The sequence below is a fragment of the Melanotaenia boesemani genome, chromosome 20, assembly GCF_017639745.1.
Source record: "Melanotaenia boesemani isolate fMelBoe1 chromosome 20, fMelBoe1.pri, whole genome shotgun sequence".
In the NCBI taxonomy this organism is placed as follows: domain Eukaryota; kingdom Metazoa; phylum Chordata; class Actinopteri; order Atheriniformes; family Melanotaeniidae; genus Melanotaenia; species Melanotaenia boesemani.
Genome location: NC_055701.1, coordinates 30,285,815 through 30,298,771, shown reverse-complemented (window position 1 = coordinate 30,298,771; position 12,957 = coordinate 30,285,815). Strand labels below are relative to the sequence as shown.

The 12,957-nt window shown below is 41.6% G+C and overlaps 1 protein-coding gene across 1 annotated transcript in view; it reads right to left on the bottom strand.

Moving 5' to 3' along the window:
* Nucleotides 1-12,957, bottom strand: part of kcnh5b (potassium voltage-gated channel, subfamily H (eag-related), member 5b) — a 319,850-nt gene that overhangs the window by 205,432 nt on the left and 101,461 nt on the right. Inside the window, exon 6 of the mRNA XM_041971541.1 lies at nt 10,257-10,649. Within this exon, the coding sequence (XP_041827475.1) occupies nt 10,257-10,649 (393 nt within the window). The remainder of the gene's footprint in view (nt 1-10,256; nt 10,650-12,957) is intronic.

Genomic DNA, 12,957 nt, shown 5'->3' with positions numbered 1-12,957 from the left:
TTTTGACATAGATAATACAATCATAGGTCCAGAAGGCAGATTTATAATAGTTACATTATCTATTAAAAATGTTAAGTTATGTATCGCAAATATATCTGGTCCAAATGTAGATGATCCTCCTTCTTTCACTCCCTCTTCGCCTCTATGGTCACTCAGATAACACATTAATTATAGGAGGTGAGTTTAACATTATACTGGAGAAAAAAAGTACCACAGGAGCTCATCGAGTCTGGAAATCCTCAGACACTGTAAAACATGAAGGATTTTGGTCTCTGTGATGCTTGGCGCTCTCACCATCCCACACTAAGAGAATACACCTTCTTCTCTTCAGTCCACCATTCCTATTCTAGATTAGATTATTTCTTAACTAGCAGCTCGCTGATGAATGACATGTCAGAAATCAGAATCCATCCTATTAGCATTAGTGATCACGCACCAGTATCATTCACTCTGAGAAGTAAGAGCAATAAACCAGCAACTAGAAACTGGAGATTTAATACGTCATTACTTAAAGATCCTGAGTTTATCAGCTACTTTAAAAGAGAATGGTCCTTATATCTAGAAAACAACGACTTGCCAGAAACTTCAGCGTGTGTTCTTTGGGAAGCAGGAAAAGCAGTAATTAGAGGGAAAATTATTTCCTTTTCTTCTCATAAGAAAAAGAAGGAAACTTTGAGAATTTCAGAGTTAGAACTCAGAATTAAATCCTTAGAGGGAGCTTACCATGTCTCCCCAGAAGAACACACACTAAATGCTATAAGGAAAGCTAAACTTGAATTTAATGGAATAATAGATAAAAAGACGCAGTTCTTGGTGCAAAGACTTCGCTTGGAGAACTTTGAGCATGGCAACAAATCTGGAAGGTTCCTGGCTAATCAGTTAAAAACATACAGGAGAAAACAACCATCTCCTCTGTCAGAGATCCAGAAGGAAACATCAGCCACGACCCTGACAAGATAAATAACACTTTCAAAGAATTCTATAAAACATTATATACATCACAACTAACTACAACAGATGACAATACTGATAAATTTCTTAGTAACATGAATCTTCCAAAATTAAAACATGAAAATAAAATGGTCTTGGATTCCCCCCTTTCAGTCGGCGAACTCCATGAAGCTCTCCAGCATATGCCCAACAATAAAGCTCCAGGTCCAGATGGTTACCCAGCAGAATTCTACAAAGAATTCTGGACAATGCTGGCACCCACTTTCTACAATATGATATTAGAAATAAAGGAAAAACAAAAAATACCTTCAGATATGAACCTAGCCAATATTACCCTACTATTAAAACCAGGTAAAGACCCAACACTTCCATCCAGTTACCGTCCAATTTAACTAATAAATGTAGATCTCAAAATAATTAGCAAAGCTTTGGCCAGAAGAATAGAAAAAATAACCCCTCTAATAATACATCCTGACCAAACAGGCTTTATTAAAGGCGGACATTCCTCTACTAACATGCGTAGATTAATTAACATCATAGATTATTCTACTCTACATAATATGGAATCCACAGTCATTTCTTTAGACGCAGAAAAAACATTTGACCGAGTACACTGGAAATTTTTATTTGCAACGTTAAGCAAATTTGGGTTTGGGTCATCTTTCATAGATTGGATAAAAATATTATATAACAACCCAAATGCATGTGTGAAGACCAATGATCAAACCACTCCAAGCTTCTGTTTGCAGAGAGGCACCAGACAGGGCTGCCCGCTTTCTCCATCACTCTTTGTTATTTTTTTTAACCCCTAGCTGCTGCCATAAGACAAAATAAAGAGATTAAAGGAATCCATGCCAAAAATATAGAACACAAGATAAGTCTTTATGCTGATGATGTATTACTTTTCCTCCAGAACTCACCGACATCTCTCCCCCAGACAATCACACTTATTAACACATTCTCATCAATATCTGAATACTCTATTAACTGGTCTAAGACTATTATTATGCCCATCAACTGTGACCTACAAAACACACCCAATACTACAATACAGTCTGGAAACATTAGATATCTAGGCATAAACATTTCCCCCAGGTTATCAGAACTAACAAAGCTAAATTATGTCCAGCTACTTAAAGCAATAGAGGATGATCTCTCACGGTGGAGGCGCTTACCCATATCACTCATGGGGAGGGTTGCCACAGTTAAAATGATGGTTCTATCTAAAGTAAACTACCTGTTTTCAATGATACCCACTAAACCATCCTCCAGCTGGTTTAAGTCACTGGATTCACATATATCTAAATTTTTATGGAAAAATAAGCCATCACGTATCAGTCTAAAAACTTTACAACAGACTAAAGATAGAGGCGGATTGGAGCTACCCGACTTTAATCATGTTGTCTTAGCTAACAAGCTGCAGTATATCTCCAAATGGCTTAAACCTAGCAGTCTGGATGAATCATGGTTAGATGTAGAGCAAGCATTGTGTGAGGATGTGTTTATCTCTGACCTGCCATTCATCAGCTCAACCATCAAAACACGTAAGTGTTTTAAAAGCATCAATATCAGTTCCTCTTTAGTGGCTTGGTGGGATTTTCTAAAAATAACCAAATCCTCACTTTTTCCATGTAAGTTTACACCCCTCTGGAACAACCCTGGCGTCCTGCAAAATAAAAAGCTGATTAATTTCACTCAATGGAAAAATAAAGGAATAAAACAGTTAGAACATATAATGAAAAATGGAAACTTCTTGTCATTTAATATTCTCACTTCACAATATGGAATCAGTAGCAAAACATTTTTAGAATATCACCAGCTTAAATCTATTATATGTAAAAAAATATACCATTAATCAATTAAACTTACAGCTACCTATTAGGGTGGCAGAATTCATGAATCTCAATGCCCCAAAGCTATTATCAAAAACATATAGACTATTATCCAAACTAGAAGACTCAATCTGTCTTCCAACTTCAAAATGGGAGGGTGACTTATCCAGTAACTTTAATAAAGATAAATGGTCACAAATATGTTTAAACATCTCTAAAATGACTAAGAATTCAAATATGCAACTAATACAATTCAAAATTCTGCATCGAACTCATTATACAGGACAAAGGATGTTCAGGATGGGTCTGTCACAATTAAACATCTGCACACACTGCAATGAAAACACACCTGACAACTATCTCCATGCCTTGTGGTCCTGCACACCTGTCCGCAGGTTCTGGCTTCAGGTATGTGTGGACATGTCAACATGGTTTAAATGTAATATTCCTACAATCCCCGCACTATGTCTACTAGGTGACTTGGGTGACATTAATATGGCAATTAACTCTGCACACATGATTCGCACAGCATTATGCATTGCAAAGAAAACTGGGGAGTGAGAGTGGGAGGGTTGGATGCTGTGTGAGTGTTTATGTTGTGTGGGTGGGGCTGAGAGGGCATATATGTGTTAGGATGAGCGGGAGTGTGCAAGGAAATAGGTGTGTGCATGTGTTTCTGTGTGTGGTTGGGGCGGGGTTAAGTGCACTTGTGGGGGGGCGGTCTGGGGGTGAATACAACCGGGTCCCAGGGTGGCTGCGCTGGTGGGCTGCTGGCTCTGTGGGTGTTGGGTCAAGGAGGGGTGTTTGGGGCTCGCTGTCCTCTGGTCCGCCTGGGGTGTTCCCCACGGGGCATGGTGGGTGGGTTGGGTGTGGCATGACTGTGTGGTGGTGAGTGATTGTGGGTGGGGCGCGGGGGAGGGTGTGAGTGTGGGGTTAGATAGGGTGCAGATTGGAGTAGGTGGGGACTGGGGGGAGGGGGCCGATAGCACCCTGGTTCCCGGGGTGTGCGGCTGGAACATTGGAGTGTGTGCTGGCCTACGCCGGGTGGCTGTCTGGGGGGGCCTGGTCCTCCTAGGCATGTTGCGGGCCCTCTGCCTTTGGGGGGTGGGGCGGCCGCCTCTGGGCTCCTGGGGCCCTGGGCCCTTCGTTTGGTTTACCCTGGGTGGCGGCTGCTGATCTTGGCCCACTGGGACCTGTGCCCCGGGACCGTGGGGGGCTCTTGCTGGGGCTCTCCTCTGCCGCCCTTTTGCTCTTTTTGCTATTTTCCATCTTTTTCTGTCCCCTCCGGTCAGGTCCAGCAAGATTACATAGATTCCGTGATTCAAAATAAATAAAAAAATAAATTAATCACATTATCAAGAGGAGCCTTACCCATAGGCCTCCCCTTGGCAGAGCAAATTTGTTCAGCACGATACAGCAACCAGATTATCATTTTGCTGCTATGATGCAGGACAGGACATAAAAAAAAATAAAAAAAAAAAAAAAGAAATGAAAAAATACTTATTAAGGATGAGTGTATTATTTTAACTACCTAGTGGCAAGTACAACATTACATGAAGTAACTTAAGGTACTAGGCTACTTCAGTACACATTCACTTGTTACAACAGTAAGGAGTTAGATGCTCGTTCACCCACTGCTTGTAATTCAAAAATAATTTATTTAGGACCTTAACATCACTCTTACACTGCTCATCAGTCATCTATCATTCGGTAGAATATTTATATCGTCGTAGCCTCCTTCTGTGCAGAGCTAACAGCTACATAGCATTAGCCATTGTTTATATAAAGTCGATCACCAGAACACAACTTACCTTTCCTTTCAGCAAAAAGATCTTCTTGTCTTTGAGATGCCATATTTTCAGGTCAATGACTCAGCCTGCCGTGAAATATCGATAAGCATCCGTTCTTTTAAAAGCTTTCAGACTTTCTCCTGTGTACGAGGATGGTTATGTATGAGGTAGATGTAAATGTTGTGAAAAGAAAATTCCAGAAGCTTGTCAGTCGATGTTAGCAGTTGGAATATTTCTGAAGGGACTCCGTAAGGATCGCATCCAATAACAGCTATTTTTTCGTTGTATCTTTTTAAATCTCTGGGATTAAAATGAGAAATATCCATCTCTGCCTTCCGGTGTTTGGTACTCAAAATGGCAGAAGTAAAGTGGAATGCTCAATGACGTCATGCACCTGAAATGCATCTATAAGTAGTCCATTGAAGATTGTCAGGTAAAGGTAGTCCGATAAAAGTAGCCCAGTAAAAGGAGTCCCTTAAAATCAGTCCAGTGAAAGTAGTCCAGTGAAATAATCGAGTAAAAGTAGTCCAGTAAAAGTAGTTCAGTGATGGTAATCCAGTGAAGATAGTCCAGTGAACATAGTCCAGTTAAAGTAGTCCAATGAAGGTAGTCCACTAAAAGTAGTCCAGTGAAAGTAATCCAATGTAGGTAGTACAATAAAAGTAGTCCAGTAAAAAGAGGCCAGTAGAAATAGTCAAGTGAAAATAGTCTAGTGAGGAGAGTCCAGTGAATTAGTCCAGTGAAAGTAGTCCAGTAAAGGTAGTCTAGCGAAATTAGTCCAGTGAAGGTAGCCCAGTATACATAGTCCAGTGAAGGTATTCAAGTAAAAGCAGTCCAGTAAACATAGTTCAGTGAGGGTAGTCCAGTAAATTTAGTCCAATGAAGCTAGTCCAATAAACTAATCCAGTAAAAGTAGTCCAGTAAACATAGTCCAGTAGAAGTAATCCAGTAAAGGTAGTTCCAGTTGAAGTAGTCCAGTAAATGTAGTCCAGTCAAGATAGTACAGTAAAAGTAGTCCAGTGAAAGTAATCCAGTGAAGGTAGTCCAGTGAACATAGTCCAGTGAAAGTAGTCCAATGAAGGTAGTCCAAAAAAAGTAGTCCAGTAAAAAGAGGCCAGTAGAAATAGTCAAGTGAAAATAGTCCAGTGAGGGGAGTCCAGTGAAGATAGTCCAGTAAAAGTAGTCCAGTGAAGGTAGTCCAGTAGAAGAAGTCCAGTAATAGTGAACCAGCCAAGGCAGTCCAATAAAATTAGTCCAGCGAAATTATTTCAGTAAAATTAGTCCAGTGAAGGTGGTCCAGTAGAAGTAGTCCAGTGAATATATTCCAGTAAAGGCAGACCAGTATAGGTAGTCCATTGAAGATAGACAGGTAAAGGTAGTCCGATAAAAGTAGTCCAGTAAAAGGAGTCCCTTAAAATCAGTCCAGTAAAAGTAGTCCAGAGAAATAATCGCGTAATAGTCCAGTGAAAGTAGTTCAGTGATGGTAGTCCAGTAAAAGTAGTCCAATGAAGCTAGTCCAATAAAGTAATCCAGTAAAATTAGTCCAGTGAAAGTAGTCCAGTAAAGGTAGTCTAGCTAATGTAGTCCAGTGAAGGTAGCCCAGTATAAATAGTCCAGTGAAGGTAGTCCAGTAGAAGCAGTCCAGTAAAAGTGAACCAGTCAAGGTAGTCCAATAAAATTAGTCCAGCGAAATTATTTCAGTAAAAGTAGTCCAGTGAACGTGGTCCAGTAGAAGTAGTCCAGTGAATGTATTCCAGTAAAGGCAGATCAGTATAAGTAGTCCACTGAAGATAGTCAGGTAAAGGTATTCCGATAAAAGCAGTCCAGTAAAAGTAAACAAGTCATGGTAGTCCAATAAAATTAGTCCAGCGAAATTATTTCAGTAAAAGTAGTCCAGTGAACGTGGTCCGATGAAAGTAGTCCAATGAAGCTAGTCCAATAAAGTAATCCAGTAAAATTAGTCCAGTTAAAGTAGTCCAGTGATGGTAGCCCAGTATAAATAGTCCAGTGAAGTTATTCCAGTAAAAGTAGTCCAATAAAATTTTTCCAATACAAGTAGTCCAGTAGAAGTTGTCCAGTAAAGGTAGTCCAGTAAAAGTAGTCCTTTCAAGGTAGTTCAGTAAAAGTGAAAGTAATCCAGGGAAGGTAGTTCAGTAAACGTAGTCCAGTGAAAGTAGTCCATTGAAGGTAGTCCACTAAAAGTAGTCCAGTAAAGTAGCTTAGTAAAAGTAGTCCAGTATAATAGTTTCTCCACAACAAATATATTATTCATAGAAACACATTTTAGCTTAAAACTGAATGATTTTAAGGGGTTAACACAGGATATGTTTTGGATTTGCACATTAGCTCCCATCTTCTATCCTCTTATATTCATATTGTTTGACCCTTAACAGTCTGACATATTCATATCCAACTTCCCTTAATTCCTTCCACTTCTCCGCATCTCTGTCAGCATGCAGTGTTAATCTCCCACTTCCACTTAAAGGTCAGGTTAGATGTGACCTTTCAGAGCGTCCGGAACGCCTGCAGATGCACACTGTGAGCTCCCATCAGCCTGCTGGGCTGTTCAGCGACAGCACACGGCTTCAGACCCGAAGGGTCCTTCCCCTCCACCCCCCATCACACACACTTTTTCAACACCAACTCTGAAGCCTAAGGGAGCAGCTCCTCATGAGAAAGTGACATTATTTTCCTGCTGCTGTTTTCAGCAGACACAGCTGAATGACTTGACTCGATGCTGCTTCTGACCTGCACGTGTCTGCATGTACTGTAGGTGTTGCTGTTCCCTGAAATACTCAGAATCGAGCTGCTTTCTTTTTACAAAATGTCAACAAAAATATAGAAAATGTTCTTTATGTTGAAGAAAAGATGCTTTTTACTGTTGGTTCCACGAGTCAGAAAAACATTTTATTTAAACAGATTAACGGGCTCGACACACCGGGGGCAACCAACAACAGCGACAGGTGAACTTTGTCTACTTTGAAACTGTTTTTCTTCAAACTGATAAGTCTAACTCCTACAGTAATCTTAAAAGAGACCAGGACATCTGGAAATCCACCAGAATTGTTTACTCTTAACATTCCAGAAGGGAATAAAACAATTGAAGGTTTTTCTGTGCCCCACAGAAAAAGACTCTCTTTGTTCGAAGAGTAAAGGATTCTGTCTTTATCATTTTAAAGTAATTTTCATACATATATATATATATATATATATATATATATATATATATATATATATCCATCCATTATGTGCCGCTTATCCGGAGTCGGGTCGCAGGGGCAGCTGCCGAAGCAGGAAAACCCAGACTGCCCTCTCCCCGGCTACATTCACCAGCTCATCCGGGGGGATCCCAAGGCATTCCTACAAACCTCCTTTGTCCTTGGAAGCTGCAGGTCGGAGCTACCACCCACTTAGGCCTCCCATGGTGAGCTGAGTGTCACCAAAACTGGACGGGACTGGACTGGACGAGTCCTGACCGGGTCCTCCTCTCCTTGTCTGTCAAGGAATGGTTGGTGTGTCTTCCAGATTGGTTCTTAGTGAAGTAATTTTGTTTCTTAGTTAAACTTCCAGCTTTAAACAGATAAGACTATTTTTTCTTACTTTAGGATTCAGGAATCCATTCCAGTTTTTTTTTAAACTTTAGTTTAATTAACACCACAGGTTAATTAAATTTGTTCCCATTTCTTGCGCACACATTTTATCCATTCTGACACATAATGAAATAAGACTCTGGTTTGAACATCATTTTTTGCATTTCACAATGTTTGATTCATTTTCCCCTTTGAACCTCTGTAAATATTTTCCTTTGACATTAATGCCTAATTAGACTAGTAATAAATATTTCATATTTATCCTAAACTGGTCTGGTTATTGTAAACTCCTCCTTTGAATCATGGTCTGGTTTCATCCTATGTTACAAACTAGGAAACAGCATGGTGAAGATCGTCGTCTTATGGCGGACCTCAAGGCTGATCCAGACAAATCCAGGACCAACGTTCAGACAAACTCTCCCTGGCGCCAAACAGCTGCCTTTTATTTCCATCTCTTTAGTATCTGCGTGAAGTCTGGTAAAGTCTGGGAAAGTCAGACAGCTAGAATGACTTGATCCTCCATGTTGGAAATCTGTGCCAACCCAGTACTAGCAAGATGGACCTGGTAAAGAGGCAGACGACATATGTGTGGCGTTACTTAGACTTGTTTGGCAGGATACCACCAGTCTGTTCGGACATCAGAAGTATGAACGGGAGAAGCCCCCCTCCACCCTCACTCCTCTTTATTCATTCTTTTCCTCCATTCATCCCAGAGAGCAGCGACAGAAATGCTAACTCAGCAAAGTGGAGGAAACAGACTGTCCTCCATCATGGCTGTAAATTCAAGTGATCCCCCCTCTCTCCCCTCATCGCTGTTCAGAAGACAGCAGCAACAACTCCACCCGGCAGCATCTCATCACCTCCGTTATGACATGCCAATGAGAGACACCTGAAAAACACAGTGTGCTGGTTGTGATGCCTGCTGAGTGACGAACACAATACACTGTTTAGCCAGACGGAGGATAGCAGCAGCTGGAAAGCAAACACTAAACTGCAGGGAGGGGAGTTCATGGCTTCAGCACTGGCCTAGTAGAAAGTGAGCATCACATAAAGTTTTAAATAAATCAAATTATACTCAGAGTTCAAGACAATGTAGAAAGAATGAATACATCCCTGTGGGCCCATTATGCCTCAAGGCCTTCCAGGGCCAAAGATTTTCTTCCAAGACTTAGTTTTAAAACATACATAACAGGAACAATAGCAAGTAGTGGAAATTTAAAAACGACAACAATTACTTCTGCTGGATTTATTAAACATTTCAATTACTGTTCATCCCTGCTGAAGATCTACTAAACTGCAGGCCGCTGAGGAAATAATGATGAAAACTCACATGAGAAACTACCGAATGGTTCAACTGGCTGGTGAACTGGTTTTAACCATGATAATCTGTGCATGCCCAGGGTCGCTGCAGTCTGATGGCTTCCTTAGTCTTTTTTTATATAGTGTAATTATATACATAAAATGATGAATTGGACATTTATTGATTTGGGTGTCTTCTTAATGAGTCAGGTGTGGATCTTTGTGACTGGTCATCAAATCACTTATATAATCGATATAAGTGATAACCGGCTGCAGACTAATGTGTTTATAAGCATGTGCAAAGACATTCACGGCTCACTCCCACTCATTCAACAATAAAAGGGTAATACATGAATACATTTGTGGATATGGTTTTGTTCTCCCTCATTTTAACTTCAAATAGACTCCTTCCACTCAGGCTGAGTTTAAATTAAATCTATGAGAAATCAAGTAGAAAATCGGCTTTAATGGTCTGGAGGCCATATTGATATAACTTGATGGGTGTAAGTGGGGATGAAAAAGACCAATATTAAGCCTCATCTTCTCATCAGACATGGCTCAAAATCTTAAAGATCACATGGGGAGGGAAGAGGATTAGTTTTTTCTCTTAGACCAGGCATCATTAACAATATCAGGATTCCCAAATCTAGTTCCAGATTCTCTTTTTGTGTCCCGTTATGAGCTGAAAGTCATCTCATATATATGTCAATATCTCTTATGTGCTTCTAATCTCATTTCTATGTTCAGAGTTTAGGGACTAAAATCCACATGGCCATCCCAAAGCCCAACCTTACCTCATCCACATTCTCAAAAGCATTGATGATGTCATAAGGCAGGCAGGACAGCAGGTCAATGACGAACCAGGTTTTCAGGTAGTTCATGCGGATGAGTTTGGGGTCAGAGATCACCTCCCCACCTGGACCCACAAAGGTGGTGTGGAAGTTGAGGACAATGTCCACCAGGAAGATGACGTCCACCACACTGTCCAGTACCAGCCAGACAATGTTGTTGTACTTGGTCTTGAAGGAGACGTTGTAGGGAACCATGATGGCTGTGTAAAAAGTGAGGATGAGGATGACCCAGTCCCAGGTGGTCTTGAAGGTGCAGTAGTGAAGGATGATGTGAGGAGGCGTCTTCGGGGCTTCCTGTTTGTACTGGGGGAGGATGTCAGAGTTGAGCTGCAACACCTGGAGACAGGAAGGTCAGAAGGTGTGACTCAGTGACGTACCTTAAGAAAGAATTGATCAAACAGATCAATACAACAATTCAAAGTGCTTTACATAAAAAAATTACAGCAGAGTGCACAAAGCAATACAAGTGCATTAAAAAAATTAATTAAATAAAAACAGAAAGAAAAAGCTAAAAAAAAATGGATGAAATGCAAGAAATAAAGTTCCAGTGTGGGGAAAGACAGTATTAAAACATGATTCCAGCTTAACAGAAGCAGATACAGACCTGGGGCCTTTATAAAACTGAGCATAGCCAAGCAAACTACAGGCAGCATCTGCAGAGCAAAAAGGAAATGCTGTGCACTTCAACTTCTAGATTTATCAAAGCGTGCACACGTCCCACACCTGTTTCCATTCATAAATCAGAATCAACTCTAAGGCGAGTGTACATGAGGGAACGCCTTGCCCCGCCCACATGGTGGCTATAAATGGTCAGATGGACGCCTGTAATACATATTCATGACATCATTTCCATGATGGCTACGGAGGGAAAAAGAGGGAAGACGTGGAATTTTTCAGGGTGTGAGACAGAGATCCTGATGGACCACGTTGGAAATGGTAAAAATGTTTAATTGGTGGACACGGCGTGGACGTTACTGGTGTCAGAAAGACAGAATAGTGTCATGTTTCATGATATTGGTTTGTAGTCTGGTGTTTGTCATGTTTAGTTTCTGTTTAGATCATGGTTTGGGATTTTGGTTTTGTCATGTTTAGTTCAGTTAGTAGTTTTCCCTCATGTGCTCTGTGTTTTCTGTTCCTGGCTCATAAGATCACCTGGTCTGATTTCTCATTCACTCTGTGTATATATGCCCCTTGGTTTTCAGTTGTCTTTGTTAGGTCCTTGTGTTTACCCATGTCATTTCTTGGTTCCTGTTTTGAATGCCAGAATACACCTTGGTCAACAGCATTGTTCTGCCTCCTGCCTTTACTGTCTGCATTTGGGTCCTCACCTCCTCCCCCATTCATTACAGAATAGTGGCAGCAGGTGGGGATGCTGTCATCACAGTGTCAGAAGGGAAGACACGCCAGAGACATCGGAACGTACGGCTGGATATCTGAGTTAGTAGAGCATCCGTCTGCCATGCAGGAGATCGAAGTTCGAATCCCACAGGGGTGAATCGCTTTGGAGAAAATCATCTTCTAAATGACAGTAATGACGCCGATATATAGTCATTTGTTTTAATTTATAAAATAAATATGTAGATACATCTGAGACTGGTAGCAGTTTATTTAGTGTTAAATAATATTTCTTTCTAGTTGCTGGGTGGGCGGGGCTCCAGCTGGCTGGGCGGTGCAGAGGGACACCATCACCACTATTAACCAGGTGGACAAGGAGTTGTGGGAAATAAAGACCATGGACAGAAATGAGGACAACAATAAAAGCATTGTGTAAGAATAAATAAATAAAAGGAAATCGTCCTCTTGTGTGTTTCATTAGCATAGCATCACTTCTAGACCTCCAGCCTCCCTCAACGCCTCGGCTGCGCCAAGAAATTCTGTTCATAACTTTTATGAACAGAACTGGAGACTAAGGGCAGCCTCTGCGGAGTCCAACCCTCACTGGAAACTAATCTAATTTACGGCCGGCTGTGCAGTCCAAGCTCTGGCACCGGTCATACAGGGACCAGACAGCACATACAAGGGGGTCTGGCACTCCATATTCCCGGAGGACCCCCAACAAGACTCCCCGGGGGACATGATCAAACACCTTCTCCAAGTCCAAAAACAAAAATGTAGACTGGTCGCGGAAACTCCCATTCCCCCTCCAAGACCCTGAAGAGGGTGTAGAGCTGGTCCACTGTTCCACAACTGGGACAAAAACCACACTGCTCATCCTCATTCCGATGGAGCCTCCTCTGCAGCACCCCTGAATAAACCTTACCAAGTAGGCTAAGTGTGATCCCACTGCAGTTGGAGCACACCTTCCAGTCCACCTTTTTTGAAGAGGGGGACCACCATCCCAGTCAGCCAGTCCTGGGGAACTGTCCCCAATGTTTACATGATGCTGCAGAGGCGTGTCAGCCAAGACAGCCCTACACCATCAGAGCCTTAAGGAACTCCGGAGAGATCACATCCATCCCAAGGGCCCTGCCACTGAGGAACTTTTTAACCACCTCAGCAACCTCAGCCCCAGAAATAGGAGAGCCAACACCAGGCTGCCCAGACTCTGCTTACTCATAGGAAGACATGTTGGTGGGATTAAGGTCTTCAAAGTATTCCCTCTACTGGTTCACAACGTCTCGAGTCAAGGTCAGCAGCCCCCCAT